Source organism: Felis catus, chromosome D4, assembly GCF_018350175.1.
Source record: "Felis catus isolate Fca126 chromosome D4, F.catus_Fca126_mat1.0, whole genome shotgun sequence".
NCBI classification, from domain to species: domain Eukaryota; kingdom Metazoa; phylum Chordata; class Mammalia; order Carnivora; family Felidae; genus Felis; species Felis catus.
The window spans coordinates 91,809,770-91,836,111 of NC_058380.1; the positions used below are offsets into that span (position 1 = coordinate 91,809,770).

General features: G+C 65.1%; 2 protein-coding genes and 2 long non-coding RNA genes across 6 annotated transcripts; 2 read left to right on the forward strand and 2 right to left on the reverse strand.

The window, feature by feature from the left end:
• The first annotated feature begins 613 nt into the window (after nt 1-613).
• On the forward strand, nt 614-5,370 carry LCN10 (lipocalin 10). Of its 2 annotated transcripts, XM_045043556.1 has the most exons (6): nt 614-1,029; nt 1,686-1,825; nt 2,141-2,211; nt 2,480-2,587; nt 3,580-3,678; nt 4,052-5,370. In XM_045043556.1, exons 1-6 carry the CDS (start codon nt 919-921, stop codon nt 4,078-4,080), a joined length of 558 nt encoding a protein of 185 aa, XP_044899491.1. In that variant the 5' UTR covers nt 614-918; the 3' UTR covers nt 4,081-5,370. The 2 variants fall into 2 exon arrangements, with proteins under 2 accessions (XP_044899491.1, XP_044899490.1); XM_045043555.1 differs by having other exon boundaries at nt 2,141-2,587.
• Nucleotides 5,371-6,815: 1,445 nt separating this feature from the next.
• LOC109493649 lies at nt 6,816-7,938 on the reverse strand. Its single transcript, XR_002147930.3, has 3 exons — nt 7,877-7,938; nt 7,181-7,430; nt 6,816-6,874 (listed from the first exon to the last, which is right to left on the reverse strand). It is a non-coding gene; the product is annotated as an uncharacterized LOC109493649 (long non-coding RNA).
• Nucleotides 7,939-13,519: 5,581 nt separating this feature from the next.
• Nucleotides 13,520-18,347, forward strand: LOC123381748 (epididymal-specific lipocalin-10-like). 2 transcript variants are annotated; one of them, XM_045043552.1, is made up of 5 exons: nt 13,520-14,012; nt 14,669-14,808; nt 15,124-15,234; nt 15,458-15,567; nt 16,557-18,347. In XM_045043552.1, the coding sequence occupies exons 1-5, from the start codon at nt 13,902-13,904 to the stop codon at nt 16,733-16,735; spliced, it is 651 nt and encodes a 216-aa protein (XP_044899487.1). In that variant the 5' UTR covers nt 13,520-13,901; the 3' UTR covers nt 16,736-18,347. The 2 variants fall into 2 exon arrangements, with proteins under 2 accessions (XP_044899487.1, XP_044899486.1); XM_045043551.1 differs by lacking the exons at nt 13,520-14,012; nt 14,669-14,808 and having other exon boundaries at nt 14,935-15,567; nt 16,557-16,655; nt 17,029-18,347.
• A 1,445-nt stretch (nt 18,348-19,792) lies between these two features.
• Nucleotides 19,793-20,915, reverse strand: LOC123381583. The gene is made up of 3 exons (XR_006588771.1): nt 20,854-20,915; nt 20,158-20,407; nt 19,793-19,851 (listed from the first exon to the last, which is right to left on the reverse strand). It is a non-coding gene; the product is annotated as an uncharacterized LOC123381583 (long non-coding RNA).
• Nucleotides 20,916-26,342: the final 5,427 nt, after the last annotated feature.

The following is a 26,342-nucleotide window of genomic DNA, read 5'->3' on the forward strand; positions in this document are numbered from 1 at the left end:
TGCTCAGGACAGACCCCCCCCCGTCAGCACCTGCTCAGGACAGACCCCCCTTCAGCACCTGCTCAGGACAGACCCCCCGGCAGCACCTGCTCAGGACAGACCCCCCGTCAGCACCTGTTCAGGGCAGACCCCCCCGTCAGCACCTGCTCAGGGCAGACCCCCCTTCAGCACCTGCTCAGGACAGACCCCCCGTCAGCACCTGCTCAGGACAGACCCCCGTCAGCACCTGCTCAGGGCAGACCCCCCTTCAGCACCTGCTCAGGACAGACCCCCCGTCAGCACCTGCTCAGGGCAGACCCCCCATCAGCACCTGCTCAGGACAGACCCCCCCCCCTCCGTCAGCACCTGCTCAGGACAGACCCCCCCCCGTCAGCACCTGCTCAGGACAGACCCCCCTTCAGCACCTGCTCAGGACAGACCCCCCCGTCAGCATCTGCTCAGGGCAGACCCCCCCTCAGCACCTGCTCAGGGCAGACCCCCCCGTCAGCACCTGCTCAGGGCGACCCTGCAGTCAGGTCCTCCTTCTCACACGCAGATAACCTTGTGAAGTGACTCATAGTGACACTAGCTGGCTGTTGTCTCTCTTCCGGGGGTGGGGAGCTAGTGTGAGAGGCCCAGGGCTCCCACTGTGAGGAGGGACGGCTCCAGGGGACACGTGGTGACCTGAGGTCTGGGGGGAGTGACCTCGGGAACACGATGGTTTTGTCTGACGCCTCCCAGGCAGGCGGCACCGACCAGGCTGAGCACCTGGGCCGGCCCTCTGTGCCCGGGGCAGGAGAAGGCCCGCAGCCCCCCGGCCTCCCCATCGGCCCACCCCAGGCCGGCTCAAGGCTCCGGGTTGGTTGGACGGCCACGGCAGGGTCGGTGGGTGGGGAGATTTAAACTCAGTGCCCTGGTGGCCGAAGAAGGAGGCTGAAGATGGGACCGGGGAGGCTGGTGCCCACGCTGGTCCTGGCGCTTGTGCTGGCCATGGGGTCCCAGCCACAGGAACAGCTGCCCAGGGAGGCCCACAGCCTCAACTGGAACAAGGTAAAGCCGTAGGCCTGCTGTCCCCCGAGCCAGGCACCCAGGCCGTGGGGGCCAGGGATCGTCCGAGCGTGGGCAGCTGGAAGATCGCTCCCTAAAAATCTTCCAAGGGCCTTCGCGGGGCCCTGGGCAGTGCCCTGAGGCTGGCAGGAGTCTCCGGCACAGGCCCCTGCCAGCCCAGGGGGACTGCCCCCCCGGCCTCTCCCAGAGCAGCTGCCGGCCATGGGGGCTGGGTAGGGCGCAGGGCCCCAGGCAGGTGCACCCAGAGATGCTAGGTGGGCAGAGGTGGAATCAGCAGGACGTGTTCTGGAACGAGGAGATCGCTGGCAGGTGGAACCCTCCAGCGGGGGTGGCCGTGGGCACAGCTGAGCGGGCCGTGGCGGTGTCTGGGACGGTGGGTTTGTGGCAGGAAATCAGAGGGATGGGCCCCCCCGGAGGCCCTGCACGGGAAGGAAGTTACAGCACACGGCTCCCAGTGCCCAGCCCCCGCACCCCCGGACAGTCTGGCGTCTGCCCACCAGGGCCCCTAACCAGGGGCCGTGCAGATCCGTGGGTGCTGGACGCGGGCTGGGTGTCTGGGAGGCATCCCTTGTCCGGTGGGTTCCGGGAGCCTGGCTGGGAGCCTGGGAAAGAGCGCCTTCCTCAGCACTTCTGCACAGTTTTCAGGGTTCTGGTACATTCTGGCTGTTGCCTCCGATGGCCAGGGGTTCTTGCCTGGCAGACACAGGAGGAAGCTGGGGGCATCCACGGTGAAGGTTCACAAAGTGGCCCAGCTGAAGGTGGTCCTGGCCTTTAGCCGGTGAGTGGAGCAGGACGGGGGGCCCAGCACAGCCTCCCCAGAGCCCTGGCCACGGCAGCCTGGGGCATCTTCCCGTCCGGGTGGGGGTGCCGGAGCCGGATCACCGGGAAAGCCTAGAGTGACGGTCCCCACAGCCCTGAAACCCGTCACTTCCTGCCCCTAAAATTCAAAAGCCTGATTTTGGGAGAAGCCCCCACGCTACACGGGGTCACTCAGCAGGCACTGGGTGTTCGAAGTGTTTCCCTTAAGCTGTGGGACCGGTCCTGGTCCAAATTGGAAAATTCCAGAAATGGGGGTCCCGCCTTGTCCCCCTAGGTCACAGGGGTGTCAGTCATACACGTTAATTCTTCGGAAAGATGGGAAGAAGGCGGTGTTCAGGAACACACGTGCGTATGATAGCCCGGGGCCCGGAGAGGGAGGCCGGGGGTGGCAGTGGCCCCTGCCCCCCCCCCCCCCCCGGCTTCGTCACCCAGACGCGGGACAGGGTGCCTCTGCCGGCGCCGTCCCCAGACGCCCCTCCGTCCTGGGGAACGTGGGGGGAGAGGCGGGATGGGTGCCCGGCACACGGGGGCGGTCAGGCGGGCCGTGGCCCCGGGGGGAGCAGGGGGCTCTCCACCCCTCCCGCACGCCCTGCCTCGCTTCTCTCCCGCCCAGTGAAGGGGGTGGAGGGTTTCCACGTGCTGTCCACGGACTACAGCTTCGGCGTGGTCTACCTGCGCCTGGGCCGCGCCGGCCGGACCGCCAAGATGCTACTGTTCTTAAGTGAGTGACATCTGGGGGAGGGGGTGTGCGGGGGCAGGTAAGGGGGGGGGGCGCAGGGGCACAGGCTCAGAGGGAGGCCTCTGCCGCAGCTCGGGCTCCGCGACAGGGCGCCCGCGACCGACACCGATCCTCACAGCTCAGGGCGCAGACCCGATGGAGGGCCGGGGTCTGCAGGCGGCCGCCGTCTCGCCGCGTCAGGTGCTGGGGAGGGGGCTCCGGTCCCTTGCTCTTCTTACCGGGGCACCGATCCTGTCGCGAGGACCCCAGCTAACCCCGCGCACCCCCGGAGGCCCCGACCCCTCTCACCGTCGCGCCGGGGCTTTGGTGTATGAGTCTGGGAGGACACGGGCAGTCCACACCGTGGGTCGCAGCCCTTGCAGGGCAGGCTGGCGGCAGGTGGCAGGGGGCAGGTGGGTGGGCGGAGCCTGGAGACCACGTGGGCAGGTCTCTGAGGTGGCTGCTGCAGGGGTGAGTGGGGGAGGCCAGTGGAGGGGGAGCCCGGAGGAGGAGAGGCCAGGAGTGGGGCTGGCCATCCACGGGAGGCCAGGGCCTCAGGCCCTGGCGCTGAGGGCAGGATGGGGGGAGTTGGGGGCAGGGCAGGTGGAGGTGGTGAAGGGAAGGCAGATGGGGAGAGGTTCTGTGCCCGGCGGGGGCGGTACGGAAGGGAGTGGGGTCGGGGAAGGACCCCTCCAGGCACGGGGCCCGCGGGACATGCAGGGCACGCACGCTGGGGGGGAAGGGCTGCAGCCAGAGGGGCTGGGTGAGCAGACGGGGCTACCCGAGCCGGTGTCCAGGGCCTCGCTGGGGACACCCGCCCGCCTCGGGGCACAGAAGGGACAGAAGGACATTTCCCCATCACCCGTCTGCTGCGCCTCCCGTGGCAGCGCCCTCGCGTCTCTGTCCTGCGAGGGCCCGGAGGTGTCCGTGGGGGTCGGGGTGCAGCCCACGCGGCCAGAACTGGTAACTGACGTGACTGTGCTTCCCGACCGCAGGCAGACGGAACACGTCCAGCTTCCCGAGCATGAAAAGATTCGTAGACATATGTGAGACTTTGGAGCTCGCCGACGGTGTGACCGTTCTTCCGAAAGACGGTAACACGTGGTCGAGAGCCCTCCCCCCCACCCCCCACCGTCCAGGTCCGCGCCATGCCTGGCCCCGTCCGCCCTGTTAGGGTCGGCTCACCGGGGGCAGAGAGAGGAGGGGTGACAGCGGTCTCTTCCAAGCCCCGTGGGAGGCGCTCCCCTTCCACGGCCCCGTCCTGCATCAGCACCGGGCTCGTCCTGCCGACGGGCGTGGCCAGGGGGCACCGGGCAGCCCGTCCGGTCTGGCCTCTGTGGCCGTGGCTGGAGGACCAGGGCAGTGTCCCACACCAGCACACGAGAAACCGGGGAGAGAAAGGGAACGCTCGTGGGCAGACCGGCCCCCACCGGGCAGTGCCCCCTCAGTGCCCCTGTCCCTCCACAGCCTCCTGTGCGCACACCATCCTGCCCTGAGGGCCACCACCTTTACTTTGGGGCTCCGCTCGTGGTCCTCCGAGACCCCAGGAGCGTTCTTCGCGATTCCGGGAGTTCTCATCCCGCGGCTTGCTGAGAGGTGTCTGGTGACCCCAGGCCGCTGATGGGGTGAAGTCCGAGGGCCGTGGCTCTAGCCCAAGAGGGATCCTTGATGATCCTCAGGAGCTGGGGATAGGAGGGCACGTGCTGGCCGGCAGGGAGAGTCCGGTCCTGGCCCGTCAGCTCGTGCCCTCCAGGTTCCACGGCCGAGAGGGGCTGTCACCTCCTGTCTGCTGGGAAATAGACCTCGGACCGGTCCAGTGTAATCCTCGCCGCGTGTCTTCTCTGCAGTGAGTCTGTGCACTGCTCCCTGGGCTCCCCGACACCCCACACTTCCCCAGAAAGCAGCTCACTCCTTCAGGAAACACGTAGAAGCACCCGTGACACGCCAGGCACGTGCTCGCTGCTGGCGAGAGGGCAGTGAGCAAAATAGGCAATAGCTTATTGGAATTTGGGGACTGTCAGCCTCTGAGAGAGAGGGCCTCGAGCGTCCTAGATGCCTTCTGTACAGCTGCACAAGGACTATGCACACCATAATTCTTCCAGAGTCTCCACAAAGACATTACCCTAATGAGGTGCCTGCAGGAAGAGCTCTTGACCACCTCACACTTTCTGTGCCAGTCTCCCGGCTCGGCTCGGCTGGGAGCCTCAGCCCCACGGTCACCCAGGAGGCCAGGGCTGCAGCCTCAGCTGAGGCTCGACTGGGGCAGGGTCCGCCTCCAAGACCGCGACCGGGCACGTGCTCTTGGCAGGATTCGGCTGGGACTGGGGGGTCTCAGGACGTCTGTGTCTCAGCCCGGGGCCTCTGCAGGTTCTTGGCCCTGGGCCTCCTGGGGCAGCTCATGTTATCTGCTCTTGCTTCGTCAGAGAGAGACACACACACAGACACACAGACTGACACAGAGACAGAGAATGGACCCGGGAGAAAAGGAACCTGGAGACACCACAGGCTTTCATGAACCACCTTGGAAGCGACACCCATCGTTCTATTCTCTTCCTCAGAACCGGTCACACGGGCCTTCCACCGGGGAGGAGAGGGGATGTCACGAGGATACAAGAGGCTGTGTTAGTAAAAGAGGGCACATGTCGGAGACAGAGACCCTTGTTTGTGCTGTGACACCACAGCCTGACGCCAGCAGGGACACGGCTGGTCCTCCCGTGGCCCAAACAGAAACCGGGAGATGCAGAAGGCTGGATGGTCACACCACAGAGGGGAGAGCATCCCTCACGACCCAGGGCCAGAAGGTTCACAGGCCTCTGGGCCAAATAATGCGCCAAAGCCAGTGCGTTCCCCGGGATGGAGGCCAGACCTGTCCCAGTCCAAGGGGAGGCGGCCCCCACGGGAGCAGGCGTCAGAGATGCGGGTCGTCCCGGGGAGGGACTCGGGCAAGTGAGACCCAAGGGAGGCAGCGGTGGTCTCTTCAGACGGGCAGGTTTCTGGTCTAGGGACTGGCAGCCCAGGTGACAACGTGAGGAAGCAGAGGCCCCAGCCGATCCCCAGCAAGAAGTCCTTGTCCTGCAGGGGACCGGCTGGCCCAGTACTGGGAGAGCCCCCAGAGCCCGGAGTCGGCCCTTCCCCAGCCCCATGTGGGGCCCCAGGGAGGTTGGTCAGCTCTGCTCCCCTGAGATCAGTGCGAGAGGGCCCTCGGCGGGTGGTGAGAACCCCCAGGAGGAGGGACCCCGAGCCCCAGGACGCCAAGATGCACGCCTGCGGGTAGGACAATCCAAAGTCAAGGAGATGGGCTTCCTGACCCAGCTTGTCTTCCTAGTGACCCAGGCTGTGCTATTAGCCTCGGTGCCCCCATCTGTGACATGGGGACGTAACGGGCCTTCTAGATGGGTTGGCGCATTCCCTGAGACATGAGGTGGAATCGTGGCCTGGTGCCTGGAGGACATAAAGGGCCACCTGGAAGGCTGTCCCAGAGTCCCCCAGGGCACAGGATTCCGGAAGCCCCTCCTTGGCCCCTGCCTGCTGTCCCCCTTCTGGGAACACTCAGCGTTGTTTGCGGAGGAGGTGGAGACGATCCAGGAGGTCAGCAGGTCCCACGTGAAGGAAGGTCAGCGCTGGTGGGACAGAAGGACGTGTCCCGTGCCCCCTTCCAGGGCCCGAGCTGTGATGCCCTCTGACTGGACCTGGTGTGGACCCCACTTCTGTGGGGCTGGCGGGGGACGAATGGGGAAGGAAGGCTCTGGGTACACGGTGACCCTGGGGACCGAGATATTCTGCAGCAAAATTCTGTGCCATGGTTCACAGCGTCGTGAGCATACCCCGTGCTCAGGAATTGCACAACGTAAAATAAATAAATTTTTATTGAAGATTAATGTGGATTTTAAACATACCATGAACAAATAATGTACCACCTAAAAGGTAGAGGAGCGAAAGGATAAGGGAGAAGAGGAAGAGTCATTCTGGTGGAGGCGTCGGGGACTGGGACTGGAGCAACAATTAGAAATACAATAAACACCCCTCGAAGGCCTTTGAGCCCTGGATTTGTGGCCGGAATCCACAGGGGAACAAGGGCGATGGCAGGAACAGTGTTGGGAGCAGAAGCAGGAACCAGCTGACTCTGCTCAGGTGCCCGCTGTCCCCGCACAGGTACCAGGTCACCTGCTGGCTCTCCGGCCCCTGCAGGAGTCGCCCCAGACTCCACCCCTGAATGCAGAGACGCCGAGGACCCCGATGCCCTTGGTTCGGGCTCTGGAGCCGCACCGGCTTCTGCTCCTGCCCCGGAATCTTGAGAAGAAAACAGAGTGATGGTTGCAGTGGCTCCAAGGCCTCAGGGTGAGAGGAGGGACGGTCCCCCACACCACCCAGCGCCGGCCTCTCCAGGGGCCTTTGCAGACACACAACTCACCCCAGAGCCTCCCCGAGAAGCCGCGGCCAGGAACCCACACCAGGACCTCTGCCCCCCTGCAGGCCGCAGCCCGGGGCTCTCAGTCTCTGCTCCTGGCCCCACACCAGCCCCCGGGGGCTCCTCCCAGGGTGGCCCAGCACCGCCCGGGCCCCGTGAACACACGTCTCCCACCCCAGCCTTCTCACCCTCGGGCTCTGCCTCCGGGGGCTCCGGGTCCTGATCCCAGGACCCGTGAACCAGCACCCTCTGGAGGGGCCAGGGCGGTGAAGGAGGCCTTCCCAGGCCATCTCCAGGCTCTGCTTCACATGAACTCTGTGCGGCCACTCTCTCCCTGGGTCCAGGGTGGCCCTCCTGGGCGACGGGGCACACGCACAACTCTCTACGGCAGGTGTAATGGGATTCGGCCAGACGTTTCCCGATTTCATCGGTTGATTTCTGTAAAGACAGTGACCCGCGGACGGCCCGGAGACATCACAGCCCCACCCAGTCATCCTCAGTGTCCTTCCTCCCTCTCCACCTGCGGCTCCCAGATCGGACACAGACCTGAATGTGCACAGCCCTGCGCCTGGGACACAGTGACATCCACCTACAGGGCTCCGGATGAACATCGGGGACAAGAGGGCCAACCCAGCAGACCCTGTCCCTCCCATCCAGCCTTGACCGGGGTGTGGGCCTGACCTGACGACCAGGTATCTGACCCCTTGATCAGCCTGCAGCTGCTCAGGTGGGCCCTCCACACACGACCCCTCCTTCCACACAGACACACACCGACACACACACGTACAACACACACACACACAGGGGAGGGGACCTGGGGCCACACAAGTCAGATCAGAGTGGTGTCAGGCTGGACCGGCTGTCTCTGGGTCTCCCTGTGTTACCTTTGGGTCCCTGCGAGCTAGAGACCTGAGGCGTCCTGTGCACGACCTGACCCACTGTCTCCAGGGTCGGGAAGGGTCGCGGCCGCGAGCTCCCCCGAGCCGGCAGCCGCGGGACACGGGCACACAACAGCAGAACATGTTCGTCAGGCAAAGGTGTCCCAACGAATGAGCCCAGTCGGGCGCTGTCTCCAGAATGTGGGTGCCTGGTGACCCGGGTTCTGAGTTCAATTGGGCTCTGTGACCAGGGAGGTGAGGTCACTTCCTGGGGTCCCCTTACCCGGCTTCCTGCTCCTACAAGAGCCCCTCCCAGGCTGCAAAGGGCTCCCCTCCACCCCATACCCTGACCCTACAGTGACACCAACACAGCCCAGACACGTCCCCTCGAGGCCTGGTGCAGCCGGTGCCACGGCTTTGGGGCCACAGAGCTGGGTTCAGACCTGGGTTTTCCCCCTGACCAGTGCTGGGACACTGCATTGTGCCTCCTGGGGCCCCCGGTCACCCGTCTGCACAGTGGGGTCCTTCTGGCATCTACTTGTAGGGGTGCCATCAGGGAGCCACCTGTAGACACGTCCCGTGCCTGCTATCCCATGAGGCTCGTGGGCACACGTGATCGTGGAAGGACGAGGAAGGGGTGGGCCTGGCACGGAACACACTCACGCGGGCCTGGGTCCGCTGCGGGTCCAGGCACGGCCACCCCTCCTGCCTGGGTCCCAGGCCCAGGGAAGGTGGAGGTGAACTCGTTCAGACCCTGTACCCACCGGACACGCACTCCAGGGGCCCCATTGCATTTAGGCTCGGGCCCCACTGCCTCCAGCCTTTCTCTTCTGTCCCCCGTGTTACCCACCCTCTCCCAGTGTGGACTCCTCTCTGATCCCCAATTGGACAGTCAGAGTGTGTGTGTGTGTGCGCGCGCCTTTCTGGAGATGCCCAGAGGTCACAGCCTCACACGGATGGGGTGGATAGGGAAGCCCGAGCCTCTCAGGGGCTCTCGTTCCCAGGGAGAACCCCATGGGAGGCTAGAGGCTGGCCTAGGACTGGAGATCAGCCCTGCTCCCTGGACTCTGCACACCTCATTTGTCCTGGGCCAGTCCTTGCCTTTCCTAACCTCAAGATCCCCACTGTCCCTGAGGGTCAGATGGCGACGTGCATCAGTGTGGCCACGGCCCAGGCTCGCCCCAGGGGTAGGTGGAGGGGAGGTGCCCTGGGTACACAAGTCTCCCTCCCCGGGGCCGGCTGGGTCGTGGGGTGGCCACGTGTGCCCAGGGACCTGCACCCAGCACCTGTGGATGATCCAGAGGTGACGCTGACGTGCATGAATCTGATCGCTCCCCGCCTGGCTGGTCCCCCATGTTCCCACCTCCGCCAACTGCTCTGGGAACCGAACCTCTCCTCAGCCCCAAAAGCATCCAGGCAGGCCTCAGGGTGCGAGGCCAGGTGGGTTGGACATCTGGGGACACGACGGCCAGTGACTACACCCATCCCACCCAGCTGGCCTGGATCGCAGACTCCACCCCAGGGTCCAGGTGCTTGGACCCTGTGGCATGACTTGGCCAGGGCTCCTGGAGGCAGCAGTGGAGGCCGACTCAGGGCAGGGAGAAGTCGGTCCGCCCCCTGCCCTTCTCCTTTCCTCCTTCCGCCTTGTCTTCCTGGCAGGACCTTGGACAGAGGTCCAGCCTTGTGCCTGGCTGCAGCCCTGTGAGCAGTCAGAGGGTGGCAAGCTGCCCGGGGAGGCCGGGGGCCACCTCCAGGATGACCAAGTGTCAGGGGCCACTGTAACTGGTCATCCCCCAGGCGCTCAGTGATTTCAGCCCTTTGTATACATGAGCCGTGACCCCGGGACCGGGTCCCAGCCCCCTCTTCATCCCACGAGGCCCGCATCCTTCCCAGCCCGGGCCCCGTGGGTGGCCGGCCCTCCCTCCAGCCCCAAGAGGTCCAGCTGCTCCACAGGCTGTACATCTTTCCCGGCTGGAGCCTGAGCAGCCATCAGGGGCCTGGATCTGGGCCCTGGAGCCCCTCAGGGAGGACAGGTGGTGAGACCGGGCAGGAGCCAGGAGAGGGCCGAGTGGAGTCCCGTTGAGGTCATGGCCTCCTGCTCAGCCCAGACCCAGGTGTGTGCCGACCCCTAGGGCATCTGGGCCCCAGCTGCCGGGCAGGCTCGGGGACAGAGACCACAATGTGGCTCCTGGTAGCTCACAGGTGTCCCTGTGCCCTGTAGCTAGACCTGTCCTACCGGCTGGACTCCCTCCTGTTCGGCCAGCAATACCCATAGCCAAGAGGCACAGGCCACCGTCAAGGTCTGGGAAGAATGAGTGGCCAGGCACAAGGGGAAGGCTCGCCCTCGGCTCGGGTGGTCCTTGCCGGGCTGGCGGGGGCTCCGGAGGTGGTTTTCCAGCTCTCTGCTGACCAGCCCTGTGCCCAGAAACACCTGCCTCCCTTCTCTGGGCCTCACTCTCCTGCTCCGTGAAATGGGTGATGCAGAGCGATCACTCCCATGGCAGGAACAAGGCGGGTACCGGTGACGGATGGAGCACCCGTACAGGACCCGGATCGCAGACCACAGAGGGGAAGGGGGGAGGGGACGCCAGTGAGGCCCCGCCCCCAAAGCCATCCAGCCTTTCCATCCGGCCACTAGGGCCTGGCATGGCCCCAGGTGCGGTGGCCGACCAGACTCCTGACACAGGTCCCTGTGGCCTCTTTCTCAGCAGTGGGGACCCGGGGGCGGGGACACCCACGGTGCAGGGGTGCTCGGGGCCAGCTCCTCCCTTGGGGGGAAAGAGAACAATGGAGACGTTCTCTGGGGTCCCCCCAGGCCAGGAGAAATGGGAGGAGCCCTCCCCCAGCCCAGACAGCTCTTCCCCGTGACTATTTCCCTGGCGGGGGTTGGGGGTCAGCGGGTGTAGACTGGCTGTAGACAGAGACTCTACACTTGATTGTTAGGTGGAAATTCTGCTTCTACTAGAACCTGAGCTTTGTGGCTTGGATCTTTCACTTGCCAGGCTGAGGGGACACACGTGCTCTCAAGGACTCCTCGAACAGAGAGCTCTCGCAGGGTCCTGAGCCTACTGGCCGTGGGGAGGGGGTGGGGCCGGTCCCCTCCCTGGTCCTGATGGAGACCCGTCCTCCCAAAGACAGGGTCATTCCCGGGCGGGATCCTGGGCCAGGGCTGGAGACAGCCCCTCACTCCCTGGGGGCTCTGGAGGCTGAGGGGCTTTCAGAGACAGGGCAGCGCCCACCGAACATGGGGGTTTGGAGAGAACACACGCCCGGGCCAGGTCCTGCCCCGGGACGGTGTCTGCCTTGGACAGCTTGGGGGAGAAGGTGACTCCCGCCCTTCCACCCGACAGCCCCTCCCGGTGCCGTGTTCCCCAGCCCACACCCACGAGGGCGCCGGGGCCCAGGAGCTGGAGCCCAGCCTGGGGTGCCCTGCAGGGTCCGGTCATCTGCCGGACGCGCCCGCCCCACCGCGCCGAGCGCCCGCCTCCGTCCCCGGTGGTTTCTGGCACCGTCAGCCTCAAGCAGCCCCTCGTCTTCAGCTGCCACCAAGGCCCTGCCTGCCACACGCACCCACAAACGCTCTGTGTCGGGGGTCTGCAGCCACAGGTCCGCGTTGCAGCTCTGCTTCCAGCCCGGAGACAACAAGGGGTCACCCGCGTCACCCCCGATGTGGACAATGGCCACCTGCACCAGAGCAGCCTGGGGCGCCCCCCGGCGGGGAGGCCTGTCGGTGCCCTCCTCCCTCCGTACGGTCCTCTTTTGTAAGGGCTCCTCGTGACCGAGCCCGGTCGGTTCTTCCTGGCAGCATGCCCGACTCCGGGAGGAGGGACGCCTTAGCCCCACCCTGGACACAGAAGGAAACTGAGGCAGGACTGCCCTAGAGCCAGAACCAGCTCCGCAACGACTCCTCAGAGCCAGGGTCAGAGGACGGGCCGGCCACAGCACGGGCTCCAGCAGGAGCTCCAACCTCGCCACCTGTGCCGGCACCGGTCCCGGCCCCGACGTCCGAGGACGGGGTCTCCGGTGCCAGCTCCAGAGCGAGACGAAGTTCCCGCGTCAGCTCTGACGCCAAAGCTGGAGGCAGAAGGCACCAGCATCAGTTCGAGCGCCAATGCCAGAAACAGAGGCAGGTGTATGGCCAGGCCCGGGAGCGCTCCAGCCGTCGTTCCAGCCCCGGGTCTGGAGCCAGGGCCGGGTCCGGAACCAGCTCGGGCCCAGTTCCAAGCTGGAGCCCGGCCAGTTCCAGGGCCAACTCCAGCCCCCAGAGCAGCTCTAGGTCCAACACAGAAGCTCCCAGAGGCCCGAGCGCCCCCATGCCCAGAGACTCCAGAGACAGAGACGCTCTGTCACCCGCCCCGGTGTCGGCTGGGCTCCCGGCTCCAGGGCCGTGACCCGCTCCGACACGTTCGCGGAGACAGCCGGCGCAAGGCCCAGACTAGAGCCGGCCCCGCATTCGCTCTCGCATCCCCTCCTGACGCGGAGCCGGCGCCCTCGACACGGCGAGACCCCCGGCAGCACCAGCTCCGGAGCCAGACCCGGCTCCCGCCTGCCTCGGCACCGCTTACGAGACACGGCCGGTGCCAGCTCCAGACCGGAGTCTTCCCGTCCTCACCCGGGAAGGCATTCTTTCTCTTTTCTTGGTTTGCTTCTTTTCACGAGTACGTGTATTTATGTCTCAAATGTAATATAAAATCGACTCTCTCGCTTTAATTTTTTGAACGTCTGTTTTTGAGACCGAGAGAGACACAGAGTGCGAGCGGGGGAGGGGCAGAGAGGGAGGGAGACACAGAATCTGAAACAGGCTCCAGGCTCCACGCTGTCAGCACAGAGGCCGACCCGGGGCTCGAACTCACGAACCGTGAGATCGTGATCTGAGCCGAGGTCGGACATTTCACCGACTGAGCCACCCAGGTGCCCCTCGACTTTCTCCTTTTAAACATTTAACATGGTACAAGTCCCTGACCTTAACTACGCTTCCTCTGCCGGGCGCCATCACCACCATCTAGTTCCAGAACATCTGCATCACCCCAAGCAGAAAACCAGTCCCCGCCGAGGGGTCAGGCGCTGGCTCTTGCCGACCCCCCGTGCTCCCCGGCAACCAGCGACGTGGCTCCCGTCACTATTTCTTTACTTATCATTATGAGTTTTTCACACGGGTGAGATCCTACAGCGTGTGGTATTTTCTGCCTGGTTTCTGCCACTTAGTATAACGTCTTCTAGTTCACCTACGTCGGAGGTGCCTGGGAGGCTCAGTTGCTTAGGACCCTGCCGGAGGTCCTGGCAGAAGCTGGGGTGGGGGCTGCCCATCCCTCACGGCGAGGTGGGGTGCACGCCAGGAAGGCGGCAGGCGGGCACATACAGGAGAGCTGCACGCACACGCACACGCACCCCATGTGCCTATGCACACACACCGGCTGCCCCCTCTGTCAGCACCTGCTCAGGACAGACCCCCCGTCAGCACCTGCTCAGGACAGACCCCCCGTCAGCACCTGCTCAGGGCAGACCCCCCTTCAGCACCTGCTCAGGACAGACCCCCCCGTCAGCATCTGCTCAGGGCAGACCCCCCCTCAGCACCTGCTCAGGGCAGACCCCCCCGTCAGCACCTGCTCAGGGCGACCCTGCAGTCAGGTCCTCCTTCTCACACGCAGATAACCTTGTGAAGTGACTCATAGTGACACTAGCTGGCTGTTGTCTCTCTTCCGGGGGTGGGGAGCTAGTGTGAGAGGCCCAGGGCTCCCACTGTGAGGAGGGACGGCTCCAGGGGACACGTGGTGACCTGAGGTCTGGGGGGAGTGACCTCGGGAACACGATGGTTTTGTCTGACGCCTCCCAGGCAGGCGGCACCGACCAGGCTGAGCACCTGGGCCGGCCCTCTGTGCCCGGGGCAGGAGAAGGCCCGCAGCCCCCCGGCCTCCCCATCGGCCCACCCCAGGCCGGCTCAAGGCTCCGGGTTGGTTGGACGGCCACGGCAGGGTCGGTGGGTGGGGAGATTTAAACTCAGTGCCCTGGTGGCCGAAGAAGGAGGCTGAAGATGGGACCGGGGAGGCTGGTGCCCACGCTGGTCCTGGCGCTTGTGCTGGCCATGGGGTCCCAGCCACAGGAACAGCTGCCCAGGGAGGCCCACAGCCTCAACTGGAACAAGGTAAAGCCGTAGGCCTGCTGTCCCCCGAGCCAGGCACCCAGGCCGTGGGGGCCAGGGATCGTCCGAGCGTGGGCAGCTGGAAGATCGCTCCCTAAAAATCTTCCAAGGGCCTTCGCGGGGCCCTGGGCAGTGCCCTGAGGCTGGCAGGAGTCTCCGGCACAGGCCCCTGCCAGCCCAGGGGGACTGCCCCCCCGGCCTCTCCCAGAGCAGCTGCCGGCCATGGGGGCTGGGTAGGGCGCAGGGCCCCAGGCAGGTGCACCCAGAGATGCTAGGTGGGCAGAGGTGGAATCAGCAGGACGTGTTCTGGAACGAGGAGATCGCTGGCAGGTGGAACCCTCCAGCGGGGGTGGCCGTGGGCACAGCTGAGCGGGCCGTGGCGGTGTCTGGGACGGTGGGTTTGTGGCAGGAAATCAGAGGGATGGGCCCCCCCGGAGGCCCTGCACGGGAAGGAAGTTACAGCACACGGCTCCCAGTGCCCAGCCCCCGCACCCCCGGACAGTCTGGCGTCTGCCCACCAGGGCCCCTAACCAGGGGCCGTGCAGATCTGTGGGTGCTGGACGCGGGCTGGGTGTCTGGGAGGCATCCCTTGTCCGGTGGGTTCCGGGAGCCTGGCTGGGAGCCTGGGAAAGAGCGCCTTCCTCAGCACTTCTGCACAGTTTTCAGGGTTCTGGTACATTCTGGCTGTTGCCTCCGATGGCCAGGGGTTCTTGCCTGGCAGACACAGGAGGAAGCTGGGGGCATCCACGGTGAAGGTTCACAAAGTGGCCCAGCTGAAGGTGGTCCTGGCCTTTAGGCGGTGAGTGGAGCAGGACGGGGGGCCCAGCACAGCCTCCCCAGAGCCCTGGCCACGGCAGCCTGGGGCATCTTCCCGCCCGGGTGGGGGTGCCGGAGCCGGATCACCGGGAAAGCCTACAGTGACGGTCCCCACAGCCCTGAAACCCGTCACTTCCTGCCCCTAAAATTCAAAAGCCTGATTTTGGGAGAAGCCCCCACGCTACACGGGGTCACTCAGCAGGCACTGGGTGTTCGAAGTGTTTCCCTTAAGCTGTGGGACCGGTCCTGGTCCAAATTGGAAAATTCCAGAAATGGGGGTCCCGCCTTGTCCCCCTAGGTCACAGGGGTGTCAGTCATACACGTTAATTCTTCGGAAAGATGGGAAGAAGGCGGTGTTCAGGAACACACGTGCGTATGATAGCCCGGGGCCCGGAGAGGGAGGCCGGGGGTGGCAGTGGCCCCCGCCCCCCCCCCCCCGGCTTCATCACCCAGACGCGGGACAGGGTGCCTCTGCCGGCGCCGTCCCCAGACGCCCCTCCGTCCTGGGGAACGTGGGGGGAGAGGCGGGATGGGCGCCCGGCACACGGGGGCGGTCAGGCGGGCCGTGGCCCCGGGGGGAGCAGGGGGCTCTCCACCCCTCCCGCACGCCCTGCCTCGCTTCTCTCCCGCCCAGTGAAGGGGGTGGAGGGTTTCCACGTGCTGTCCACGGACTACAGCTTCGGCGTGGTCTACCTGCGCCTGGGCCGCGCCGGCCGGACCGCCAAGATGCTACTGTTCTTAAGTGAGTGACATCTGGGGGAGGGGGTGTGCGGGGGCAGGTAAGGGGGGGGGCGCAGGGGCACAGGCTCAGAGGGAGGCCTCTGCCGCAGCTCGGGCTCCGCGACAGGGCGCCCGCGACCGACACCGATCCTCACAGCTCAGGGCGCAGACCCGATGGAGGGCCGGGGTCTGCAGGCGGCCGCCGTCTCGCCGCGTCAGGTGCTGGGGAGGGGGCTCCGGTCCCTTCCTCTTCTTACCGGGGCACCGATCCTGTCGCGAGGACCCCAGCTAACCCCGCGCACCCCCGGAGGCCCCGACCCCTCTCACCGTCGCGCCGGGGCTTTGGTGTATGAGTCCGGGAGGACACGGGCAGTCCACACCGTGGGTCGCAGCCCTTGCAGGGCAGGCTGGCGGCAGGTGGCAGGGGGCAGGTGGGTGGGCGGAGCCTGGAGACCACGTGGGCAGGTCTCTGAGGTGGCTGCTGCAGGGGTGAGTGGGGGAGGCCAGTGGAGGGGGAGCCCGGAGGAGGAGAGGCCAGGAGTGGGGCTGGCCATCCACGGGAGGCCAGGCTCAGGCCCTGGCGCTGAGGGCAGGATGGGGGGAGTTGGGGGCAGGGCAGGTGGAGGTGGTGAAGGGAAGGCAGATGGGGAGAGGTTCTGTGCCCGGCGGGGGCGGTACGGAAGGGAGTGGGGTCGGGGAAGGACCCCTCCAGGCACGGGGCCCGCGGGACATGCAGGGCACGCACGCTGGGGGGGAAGGGCTGCAGCCAGAGGGGTTGGGTGAGCAGACGGGGCTACCCGAGCCGGTCTCCAGGGCCTCGCTGGGGACACCCGCCCGCCTCGGGGCACAGAAGGGACAGAAGGACATTTCCCCATCACCCGTCTGCTGCGCCTCCCGTGGCAGCGCCCTCGCGTCTCTGTCCTGCGAGGGCCCGGAGGTGTCCGTGGGGGTCGGGGTGCAGCCCACGCGGCCAGAACTGGTAACTGACGTGACTGTGCTTCCCGACCGCAGGCAGACGGAACACGTCCAGCTTCCCGAGCATGAAAAGATTCGTAGACATATGTGAGACTTTGGAGCTCGCCGACGGTGTGACCGTTCTTCCGAAAGACGGTAACACGTGGTCGAGAGCCCTCCCCCCCACCCCCCACCGTCCAGGTCCGCGCCATGCCTGGCCCCGTCCGCCCTGTTAGGGTCGGCTCACCGGGGGCAGAGAGAGGAGGGGTGACAGCGGTCTCTTCCAAGCCCCGTGGGAGGCGCTCCCCTTCCACGGCCCCGTCCTGCATCAGCACCGGGCTCGTCCTGCCGACGGGCGTGGCCAGGGGGCACCGGGCAGCCCGTCCGGTCTGGCCTCTGTGGCCGTGGCTGGAGGACCAGGGCAGTGTCCCACACCAGCACACGAGAAACCGGGGAGAGAAAGGGAACGCTCGTGGGCAGACCGGCCCCCACCGGGCAGTGCCCCCTCAGTGCCCCTGTCCCTCCACAGCCTCCTGTGCGCACACCATCCTGCCCTGAGGGCCACCACCTTTACTTTGGGGCTCCGCTCGTGGTCCTCCGAGACCCCAGGAGCGTTCTTCGCGATTCCGGGAGTTCTCATCCCGCGGCTTGCTGAGAGGTGTCTGGTGACCCCAGGCCGCTGATGGGGTGAAGTCCGAGGGCCGTGGCTCTAGCCCAAGAGGGATCCTTGATGATCCTCAGGAGCTGGGGATAGGAGGGCACGTGCTGGCCGGCAGGGAGAGTCCGGTCCTGGCCCGTCAGCTCGTGCCCTCCAGGTTCCACGGCCGAGAGGGGCTGTCACCTCCTGTCTGCTGGGAAATAGACCTCGGACCGGTCCAGTGTAATCCTCGCCGCGTGTCTTCTCTGCAGTGAGTCTGTGCACTGCTCCCTGGGCTCCCCGACACCCCACACTTCCCCAGAAAGCAGCTCACTCCTTCAGGAAACACGTAGAAGCACCCGTGACACGCCAGGCACGTGCTCGCTGCTGGCGAGAGGGCAGTGAGCAAAATAGGCAATAGCTTATTGGAATTTGGGGACTGTCAGCCTCTGAGAGAGAGGGCCTCGAGCGTCCTAGATGCCTTCTGTACAGCTGCACAAGGACTATGCACACCATAATTCTTCCAGAGTCTCCACAAAGACATTACCCTAATGAGGTGCCTGCAGGAAGAGCTCTTGACCACCTCACACTTTCTGTGCCAGTCTCCCGGCTCGGCTCGGCTGGGAGCCTCAGCCCCACGGTCACCCAGGAGGCCAGGGCTGCAGCCTCAGCTGAGGCTCGACTGGGGCAGGGTCCGCCTCCAAGACCGCGACCGGGCACGTGCTCTTGGCAGGATTCGGCTGGGACTGGGGGGTCTCAGGACGTCTGTGTCTCAGCCCGGGGCCTCTGCAGGTTCTTGGCCCTGGGCCTCCTGGGGCAGCTCATGTTATCTGCTCTTGCTTCGTCAGAGAGAGACACACACACAGACACACAGACTGACACAGAGACAGAGAATGGACCCGGGAGAAAAGGAACCTGGAGACACCACAGGCTTTCATGAACCACCTTGGAAGCGACACCCATCGTTCTATTCTCTTCCTCAGAACCGGTCACACGGGCCTTCCACCGGGGAGGAGAGGGGATGTCACGAGGATACAAGAGGCTGTGTTAGTAAAAGAGGGCACATGTCGGAGACAGAGACCCTTGTTTGTGCTGTGACACCACAGCCTGACGCCAGCAGGGACACGGCTGGTCCTCCCGTGGCCCAAACAGAAACCGGGAGATGCAGAAGGCTGGATGGTCACACCACAGAGGGGAGAGCATCCCTCACGACCCAGGGCCAGAAGGTTCACAGGCCTCTGGGCCAAATAATGCGCCAAAGCCAGTGCGTTCCCCGGGATGGAGGCCAGACCTGTCCCAGTCCAAGGGGAGGCGGCCCCCACGGGAGCAGGCGTCAGAGATGCGGGTCGTCCCGGGGAGGGACTCGGGCAAGTGAGACCCAAGGGAGGCAGCGGTGGTCTCTTCAGACGGGCAGGTTTCTGGTCTAGGGACTGGCAGCCCAGGTGACAACGTGAGGAAGCAGAGGCCCCAGCCGATCCCCAGCAAGAAGTCCTTGTCCTGCAGGGGACCGGCTGGCCCAGTACTGGGAGAGCCCCCAGAGCCCGGAGTCGGCCCTTCCCCAGCCCCATGTGGGGCCCCAGGGAGGTTGGTCAGCTCTGCTCCCCTGAGATCAGTGCGAGAGGGCCCTCGGCGGGTGGTGAGAACCCCCAGGAGGAGGGACCCCGAGCCCCAGGACGCCAAGATGCACGCCTGCGGGTAGGACAATCCAAAGTCAAGGAGATGGGCTTCCTGACCCAGCTTGTCTTCCTAGTGACCCAGGCTGTGCTATTAGCCTCGGTGCCCCCATCTGTGACATGGGGACGTAACGGGCCTTCTAGATGGGTTGGCGCATTCCCTGAGACATGAGGTGGAATCGTGGCCTGGTGCCTGGAGGACATAAAGGGCCACCTGGAAGGCTGTCCCAGAGTCCCCCAGGGCACAGGATTCCGGAAGCCCCTCCTTGGCCCCTGCCTGCTGTCCCCCTTCTGGGAACACTCAGCGTTGTTTGCGGAGGAGGTGGAGACGATCCAGGAGGTCAGCAGGTCCCACGTGAAGGAAGGTCAGCGCTGGTGGGACAGAAGGACGTGTCCCGTGCCCCCTTCCAGGGCCCGAGCTGTGATGCCCTCTGACTGGACCTGGTGTGGACCCCACTTCTGTGGGGCTGGCGGGGGACGAATGGGGAAGGAAGGCTCTGGGTACACGGTGACCCTGGGGACCGAGATATTCTGCAGCAAAATTCTGTGCCATGGTTCACAGCGTCGTGAGCATACCCCGTGCTCAGGAATTGCACAACGTAAAATAAATAAATTTTTATTGAAGATTAATGTGGATTTTAAACATACCATGAACAAATAATGTACCACCTAAAAGGTAGAGGAGCGAAAGGATAAGGGAGAAGAGGAAGAGTCATTCTGGTGGAGGCGTCGGGGACTGGGACTGGAGCAACAATTAGAAATACAATAAACACCCCTCGAAGGCCTTTGAGCCCTGGATTTGTGGCCGGAATCCACAGGGGAACAAGGGCGATGGCAGGAACAGTGTTGGGAGCAGAAGCAGGAACCAGCTGACTCTGCTCAGGTGCCCGCTGTCCCCGCACAGGTACCAGGTCACCTGCTGGCTCTCCGGCCCCTGCAGGAGTCGCCCCAGACTCCACCCCTGAATGCAGAGACGCCGAGGACCCCGATGCCCTTGGTTCGGGCTCTGGAGCCGCACCGGCTTCTGCTCCTGCCCCGGAATCTTGAGAAGAAAACAGAGTGATGGTTGCAGTGGCTCCAAGGCCTCAGGGTGAGAGGAGGGACGGTCCCCCACACCACCCAGCGCCGGCCTCTCCAGGGGCCTTTGCAGACACACAACTCACCCCAGAGCCTCCCCGAGAAGCCGCGGCCAGGAACCCACACCAGGACCTCTGCCCCCCTGCAGGCCGCAGCCCGGGGCTCTCAGTCTCTGCTCCTGGCCCCACACCAGCCCCCGGGGGCTCCTCCCAGGGTGGCCCAGCACCGCCCGGGCCCCGTGAACACACGTCTCCCACCCCAGCCTTCTCACCCTCGGGCTCTGCCTCCGGGGGCTCCGGGTCCTGATCCCAGGACCCGTGAACCAGCACCCTCTGGAGGGGCCAGGGCGGTGAAGGAGGCCTTCCCAGGCCATCTCCAGGCTCTGCTTCACATGAACTCTGTGCGGCCACTCTCTCCCTGGGTCCAGGGTGGCCCTCCTGGGCGACGGGGCACACGCACAACTCTCTACGGCAGGTGTAATGGGATTCGGCCAGACGTTTCCCGATTTCATCGGTTGATTTCTGTAAAGACAGTGACCCGCGGACGGCCCGGAGACATCACAGCCCCACCCAGTCATCCTCAGTGTCCTTCCTCCCTCTCCACCTGCGGCTCCCAGATCGGACACAGACCTGAATGTGCACAGCCCTGCGCCTGGGACACAGTGACATCCACCTACAGGGCTCCGGATGAACATCGGGGACAAGAGGGCCAACCCAGCAGACCCTGTCCCTCCCATCCAGCCTTGACCGGGGTGTGGGCCTGACCTGACGACCAGGTATCTGACCCCTTGATCAGCCTGCAGCTGCTCAGGTGGGCCCTCCACACACGACCCCTCCTTCCACACAGACACACACCGACACACACACGTACAACACACACACACACAGGGGAGGGGACCTGGGGCCACACAAGTCAGATCAGAGTGGTGTCAGGCTGGACCGGCTGTCTCTGGGTCTCCCTGTGTTACCTTTGGGTCCCTGCGAGCTAGAGACCTGAGGCGTCCTGTGCACGACCTGACCCACTGTCTCCAGGGTCGGGAAGGGTCGCGGCCGCGAGCTCCCCCGAGCCGGCAGCCGCGGGACACGGGCACACAACAGCAGAACATGTTCGTCAGGCAAAGGTGTCCCAACGAATGAGCCCAGTCGGGCGCTGTCTCCAGAATGTGGGTGCCTGGTGACCCGGGTTCTGAGTTCAATTGGGCTCTGTGACCAGGGAGGTGAGGTCACTTCCTGGGGTCCCCTTACCCGGCTTCCTGCTCCTACAAGAGCCCCTCCCAGGCTGCAAAGGGCTCCCCTCCACCCCATACCCTGACCCTACAGTGACACCAACACAGCCCAGACACGTCCCCTCGAGGCCTGGTGCAGCCGGTGCCACGGCTTTGGGGCCACAGAGCTGGGTTCAGACCTGGGTTTTCCCCCTGACCAGTGCTGGGACACTGCATTGTGCCTCCTGGGGCCCCCGGTCACCCGTCTGCACAGTGGGGTCCTTCTGGCATCTACTTGTAGGGGTGCCATCAGGGAGCCACCTGTAGACACGTCCCGTGCCTGCTATCCCATGAGGCTCGTGGGCACACGTGATCGTGGAAGGACGAGGAAGGGGTGGGCCTGGCACGGAACACACTCACGCGGGCCTGGGTCCGCTGCGGGTCCAGGCACGGCCACCCCTCCTGCCTGGGTCCCAGGCCCAGGGAAGGTGGAGGTGAACTCGTTCAGACCCTGTACCCACCGGACACGCACTCCAGGGGCCCCATTGCATTTAGGCTCGGGCCCCACTGCCTCCAGCCTTTCTCTTCTGTCCCCCGTGTTACCCACCCTCTCCCAGTGTGGACTCCTCTCTGATCCCCAATTGGACAGTCAGAGTGTGTGTGTGTGTGCGCGCGCCTTTCTGGAGATGCCCAGAGGTCACAGCCTCACACGGATGGGGTGGATAGGGAAGCCCGAGCCTCTCAGGGGCTCTCGTTCCCAGGGAGAACCCCATGGGAGGCTAGAGGCTGGCCTAGGACTGGAGATCAGCCCTGCTCCCTGGACTCTGCACACCTCATTTGTCCTGGGCCAGTCCTTGCCTTTCCTAACCTCAAGATCCCCACTGTCCCTGAGGGTCAGATGGCGACGTGCATCAGTGTGGCCACGGCCCAGGCTCGCCCCAGGGGTAGGTGGAGGGGAGGTGCCCTGGGTACACAAGTCTCCCTCCCCGGGGCCGGCTGGGTCGTGGGGTGGCCACGTGTGCCCAGGGACCTGCACCCAGCACCTGTGGATGATCCAGAGGTGACGCTGACGTGCATGAATCTGATCGCTCCCCGCCTGGCTGGTCCCCCATGTTCCCACCTCCGCCAACTGCTCTGGGAACCGAACCTCTCCTCAGCCCCAAAAGCATCCAGGCAGGCCTCAGGGTGCGAGGCCAGGTGGGTTGGACATCTGGGGACACGACGGCCAGTGACTACACCCATCCCACCCAGCTGGCCTGGATCGCAGACTCCACCCCAGGGTCCAGGTGCTTGGACCCTGTGGCATGACTTGGCCAGGGCTCCTGGAGGCAGCAGTGGAGGCCGACTCAGGGCAGGGAGAAGTCGGTCCGCCCCCTGCCCTTCTCCTTTCCTCCTTCCGCCTTGTCTTCCTGGCAGGACCTTGGACAGAGGTCCAGCCTTGTGCCTGGCTGCAGCCCTGTGAGCAGTCAGAGGGTGGCAAGCTGCCCGGGGAGGCCGGGGGCCACCTCCAGGATGACCAAGTGTCAGGGGCCACTGTAACTGGTCATCCCCCAGGCGCTCAGTGATTTCAGCCCTTTGTATACATGAGCCGTGACCCCGGGACCGGGTCCCAGCCCCCTCTTCATCCCACGAGGCCCGCATCCTTCCCAGCCCGGGCCCCGTGGGTGGCCGGCCCTCCCTCCAGCCCCAAGAGGTCCAGCTGCTCCACAGGCTGTACATCTTTCCCGGCTGGAGCCTGAGCAGCCATCAGGGGCCTGGATCTGGGCCCTGGAGCCCCTCAGGGAGGACAGGTGGTGAGACCGGGCAGGAGCCAGGAGAGGGCCGAGTGGAGTCCCGTTGAGGTCATGGCCTCCTGCTCAGCCCAGACCCAGGTGTGTGCCGACCCCTAGGGCATCTGGGCCCCAGCTGCCGGGCAGGCTCGGGGACAGAGACCACAATGTGGCTCCTGGTAGCTCACAGGTGTCCCTGTGCCCTGTAGCTAGACCTGTCCTACCGGCTGGACTCCCTCCTGTTCGGCCAGCAATACCCATAGCCAAGAGGCACAGGCCACCGTCAAGGTCTGGGAAGAATGAGTGGCCAGGCACAAGGGGAAGGCTCGCCCTCGGCTCGGGTGGTCCTTGCCGGGCTGGCGGGGGCTCCGGAGGTGGTTTTCCAGCTCTCTGCTGACCAGCCCTGTGCCCAGAAACACCTGCCTCCCTTCTCTGGGCCTCACTCTCCTGCTCCGTGAAATGGGTGATGCAGAGCGATCACTCCCATGGCAGGAACAAGGCGGGTACCGGTGACGGATGGAGCACCCGTACAGGACCCGGATCGCAGACCACAGAGGGGAAGGGGGGAGGGGACGCCAGTGAGGCCCCGCCCCCAAAGCCATCCAGCCTTTCCATCCGGCCACTAGGGCCTGGCATGGCCCCAGGTGCGGTGGCCGACCAGACTCCTGACACAGGTCCCTGTGGCCTCTTTCTCAGCAGTGGGGACCCGGGGGCGGGGACACCCACGGTGCAGGGGTGCTCGGGGCCAGCTCCTCCCTTGGGGGGAAAGAGAACAATGGAGACGTTCTCTGGGGTCCCCCCAGGCCAGGAGAAATGGGAGGAGCCCTCCCCCAGCCCAGACAGCTCTTCCCCGTGACTATTTCCCTGGCGGGGGTTGGGGGTCAGCGGGTGTAGACTGGCTGTAGACAGAGACTCTACACTTGATTGTTAGGTGGAAATTCTGCTTCTACTAGAACCTGAGCTTTGTGGCTTGGATCTTTCACTTGCCAGGCTGAGGGGACACACGAGCTCTCAAGGACTCCTCGAACAGAGAGCTCTCGCAGGGTCCTGAGCCTACTGGCCGTGGGGAGGGGGTGGGGCCGGTCCCCTCCCTGGTCCTGATGGAGACCCGTCCTCCCAAAGACAGGGTCATTCCCGGGCGGGATCCTGGGCCAGGGCTGGAGACAGCCCCTCACTCCCAGGGGGCTCTGGAGGCTGAGGGGCTTTCAGAGACAGGGCAGCGCCCACCGAACATGGGGGTTTGGAGAGAACACACGCCCGGGCCAGGTCCTGCCCCGGGACGGTGTCTGCCTTGGACAGCTTGGGGGAGAAGGTGACTCCCGCCCTTCCACCCGACAGCCCCTCCCGGTGCCGTGTTCCCCAGCCCACACCCACGAGGGCGCCGGGGCCCAGGAGCTGGAGCCCAGCCTGGGGTGCACTGCAGGGTCCGGTCATCTGCCGGACGCGCCCGCCCCACCGCGCCGAGCGCCCGCCTCCGTCCCCGGTGGTTTCTGGCACCGTCAGCCTCAAGCAGCCCCTCGTCTTCAGCTGCCACTAAGGCCCTGCCTGCCACACGCACCCACAAACGCTCTGTGTCGGGGGTCTGCAGCCACAGGTCCGCGTTGCAGCTCTGCTTCCAGCCCGGAGACAACAAGGGGTCACCCGCGTCACCCCCGATGTGGACAATGGCCACCTGCACCAGAGCAGCCTGGGGCGCCCCCCGGCGGGGAGGCCTGTCGGTGCCCTCCTCCCTCCGTACGGTCCTCTTTTGTAAGGGCTCCTCGTGACCGAGCCCGGTCGGTTCTTCCTGGCAGCATGCCCGACTCCGGGAGGAGGGACGCCTTAGCCCCACCCTGGACACAGAAGGAAACTGAGGCAGGACTGCCCTAGAGCCAGAACCAGCTCCGCAACGACTCCTCAGAGCCAGGCTCAGAGGACGGGCCGGCCACAGCACGGGCTCCAGCAGGAGCTCCAACCTCGCCACCTGTGCCGGCACCGGTCCCGGCCCCGACGTCCGAGGACGGGGGTCTCCGGTGCCAGCTCCAGAGCGAGACGAAGTTCCCGCGTCAGCTCTGACGCCAAAGCTGGAGGCAGAAGGCACCAGCATCAGTTCGAGCGCCAATGCCAGAAACAGAGGCAGGTGTATGGCCAGGCCCCGGGAGCGCTCCAGCCGTCGTTCCAGCCCCGGGTCTGGAGCCAGGGCCGGGTCCGGAACCAGCTCGGGCCCAGTTCCAAGCTGGAGCCCGGCCAGTTCCAGGGCCAACTCCAGCCCCCAGAGCAGCTCTAGGTCCAACACAGAAGCTCCCAGAGGCCCGAGCGCCCCCATGCCCGGAGACTCCAGAGACAGAGACGCTCTGTCACCCGCCCCGGTGTCGGCTGGGCTCCCGGCTCCAGGGCCGTGACCCGCTCCGACACGTTCGCGGAGACAGCCGGCGCAAGGCCCAGACTAGAGCCGGCCCCGCATTCGCTCTCGCATCCCCTCCTGACGCGGAGCCGGCGCCCTCGACACGGCGAGACCCCCGGCAGCACCAGCTCCGGAGCCAGACCCGGCTCCCGCCTGCCTCGGCACCGCTTACGAGACACGGCCGGTGCCAGCTCCAGACCGGAGTCTTCCCGTCCTCACCCGGGAAGGCATTCTTTCTCTTTTCTTGGTTTGCTTCTTTTCACGAGTACGTGTATTTATGTCTCAAATGTAATATAAAATCGACTCTCTCGCTTTAATTTTTTGAACGTCTGTTTTTGAGACCGGGAGAGACACAGAGTGCGAGCGGGGGAGGGGCAGAGAGGGAGGGAGACACAGAATCTGAAACAGGCTCCAGGCTCCACGCTGTCAGCACAGAGGCCGACCCGGGGCTCGAACTCACGAACCGTGAGATCGTGATCTGAGCCGAGGTCGGACATTTCACCGACTGAGCCACCCAGGTGCCCCTCGACTTTCTCCTTTTAAACATTTAACATGGTACAAGTCCCTGACCTTAACTACGCTTCCTCTGCCGGGCGCCATCACCACCATCTAGTTCCAGAACATCTGCATCACCCCAAGCAGAAAACCAGTCCCCGCCGAGGGGTCAGGCGCTGGCTCTTGCCGACCCCCCGTGCTCCCCGGCAACCAGCGACGTGGCTCCCGTCACTATTTCTTTACTTATCATTATGAGTTTTTCACACGGGTGAGATCCTACAGCGTGTGGTATTTTCTGCCTGGTTTCTGCCACTTAGTATAACGTCTTCTAGTTCACCTACGTCGGAGGTGCCTGGGAGGCTCAGTTGCTTAGGACCCTGCCGGAGGTCCTGGCAGAAGCTGGGGTGGGGGCTGCCCATCCCTCACGGCGAGGTGGGGTGCACGCCAGGAAGGCGGCAGGCGGGCACATACAGGAGAGCTGCACGCACACGCACACGCACCCCATGTGCCTATGCACACACACCGGCTGCCCCCTCTGTCAGCACCTGCTCAGGACAGACCCCCCGTCAGCACCTGCTCAGGACAGACCCCCCGTCAGCACCTGC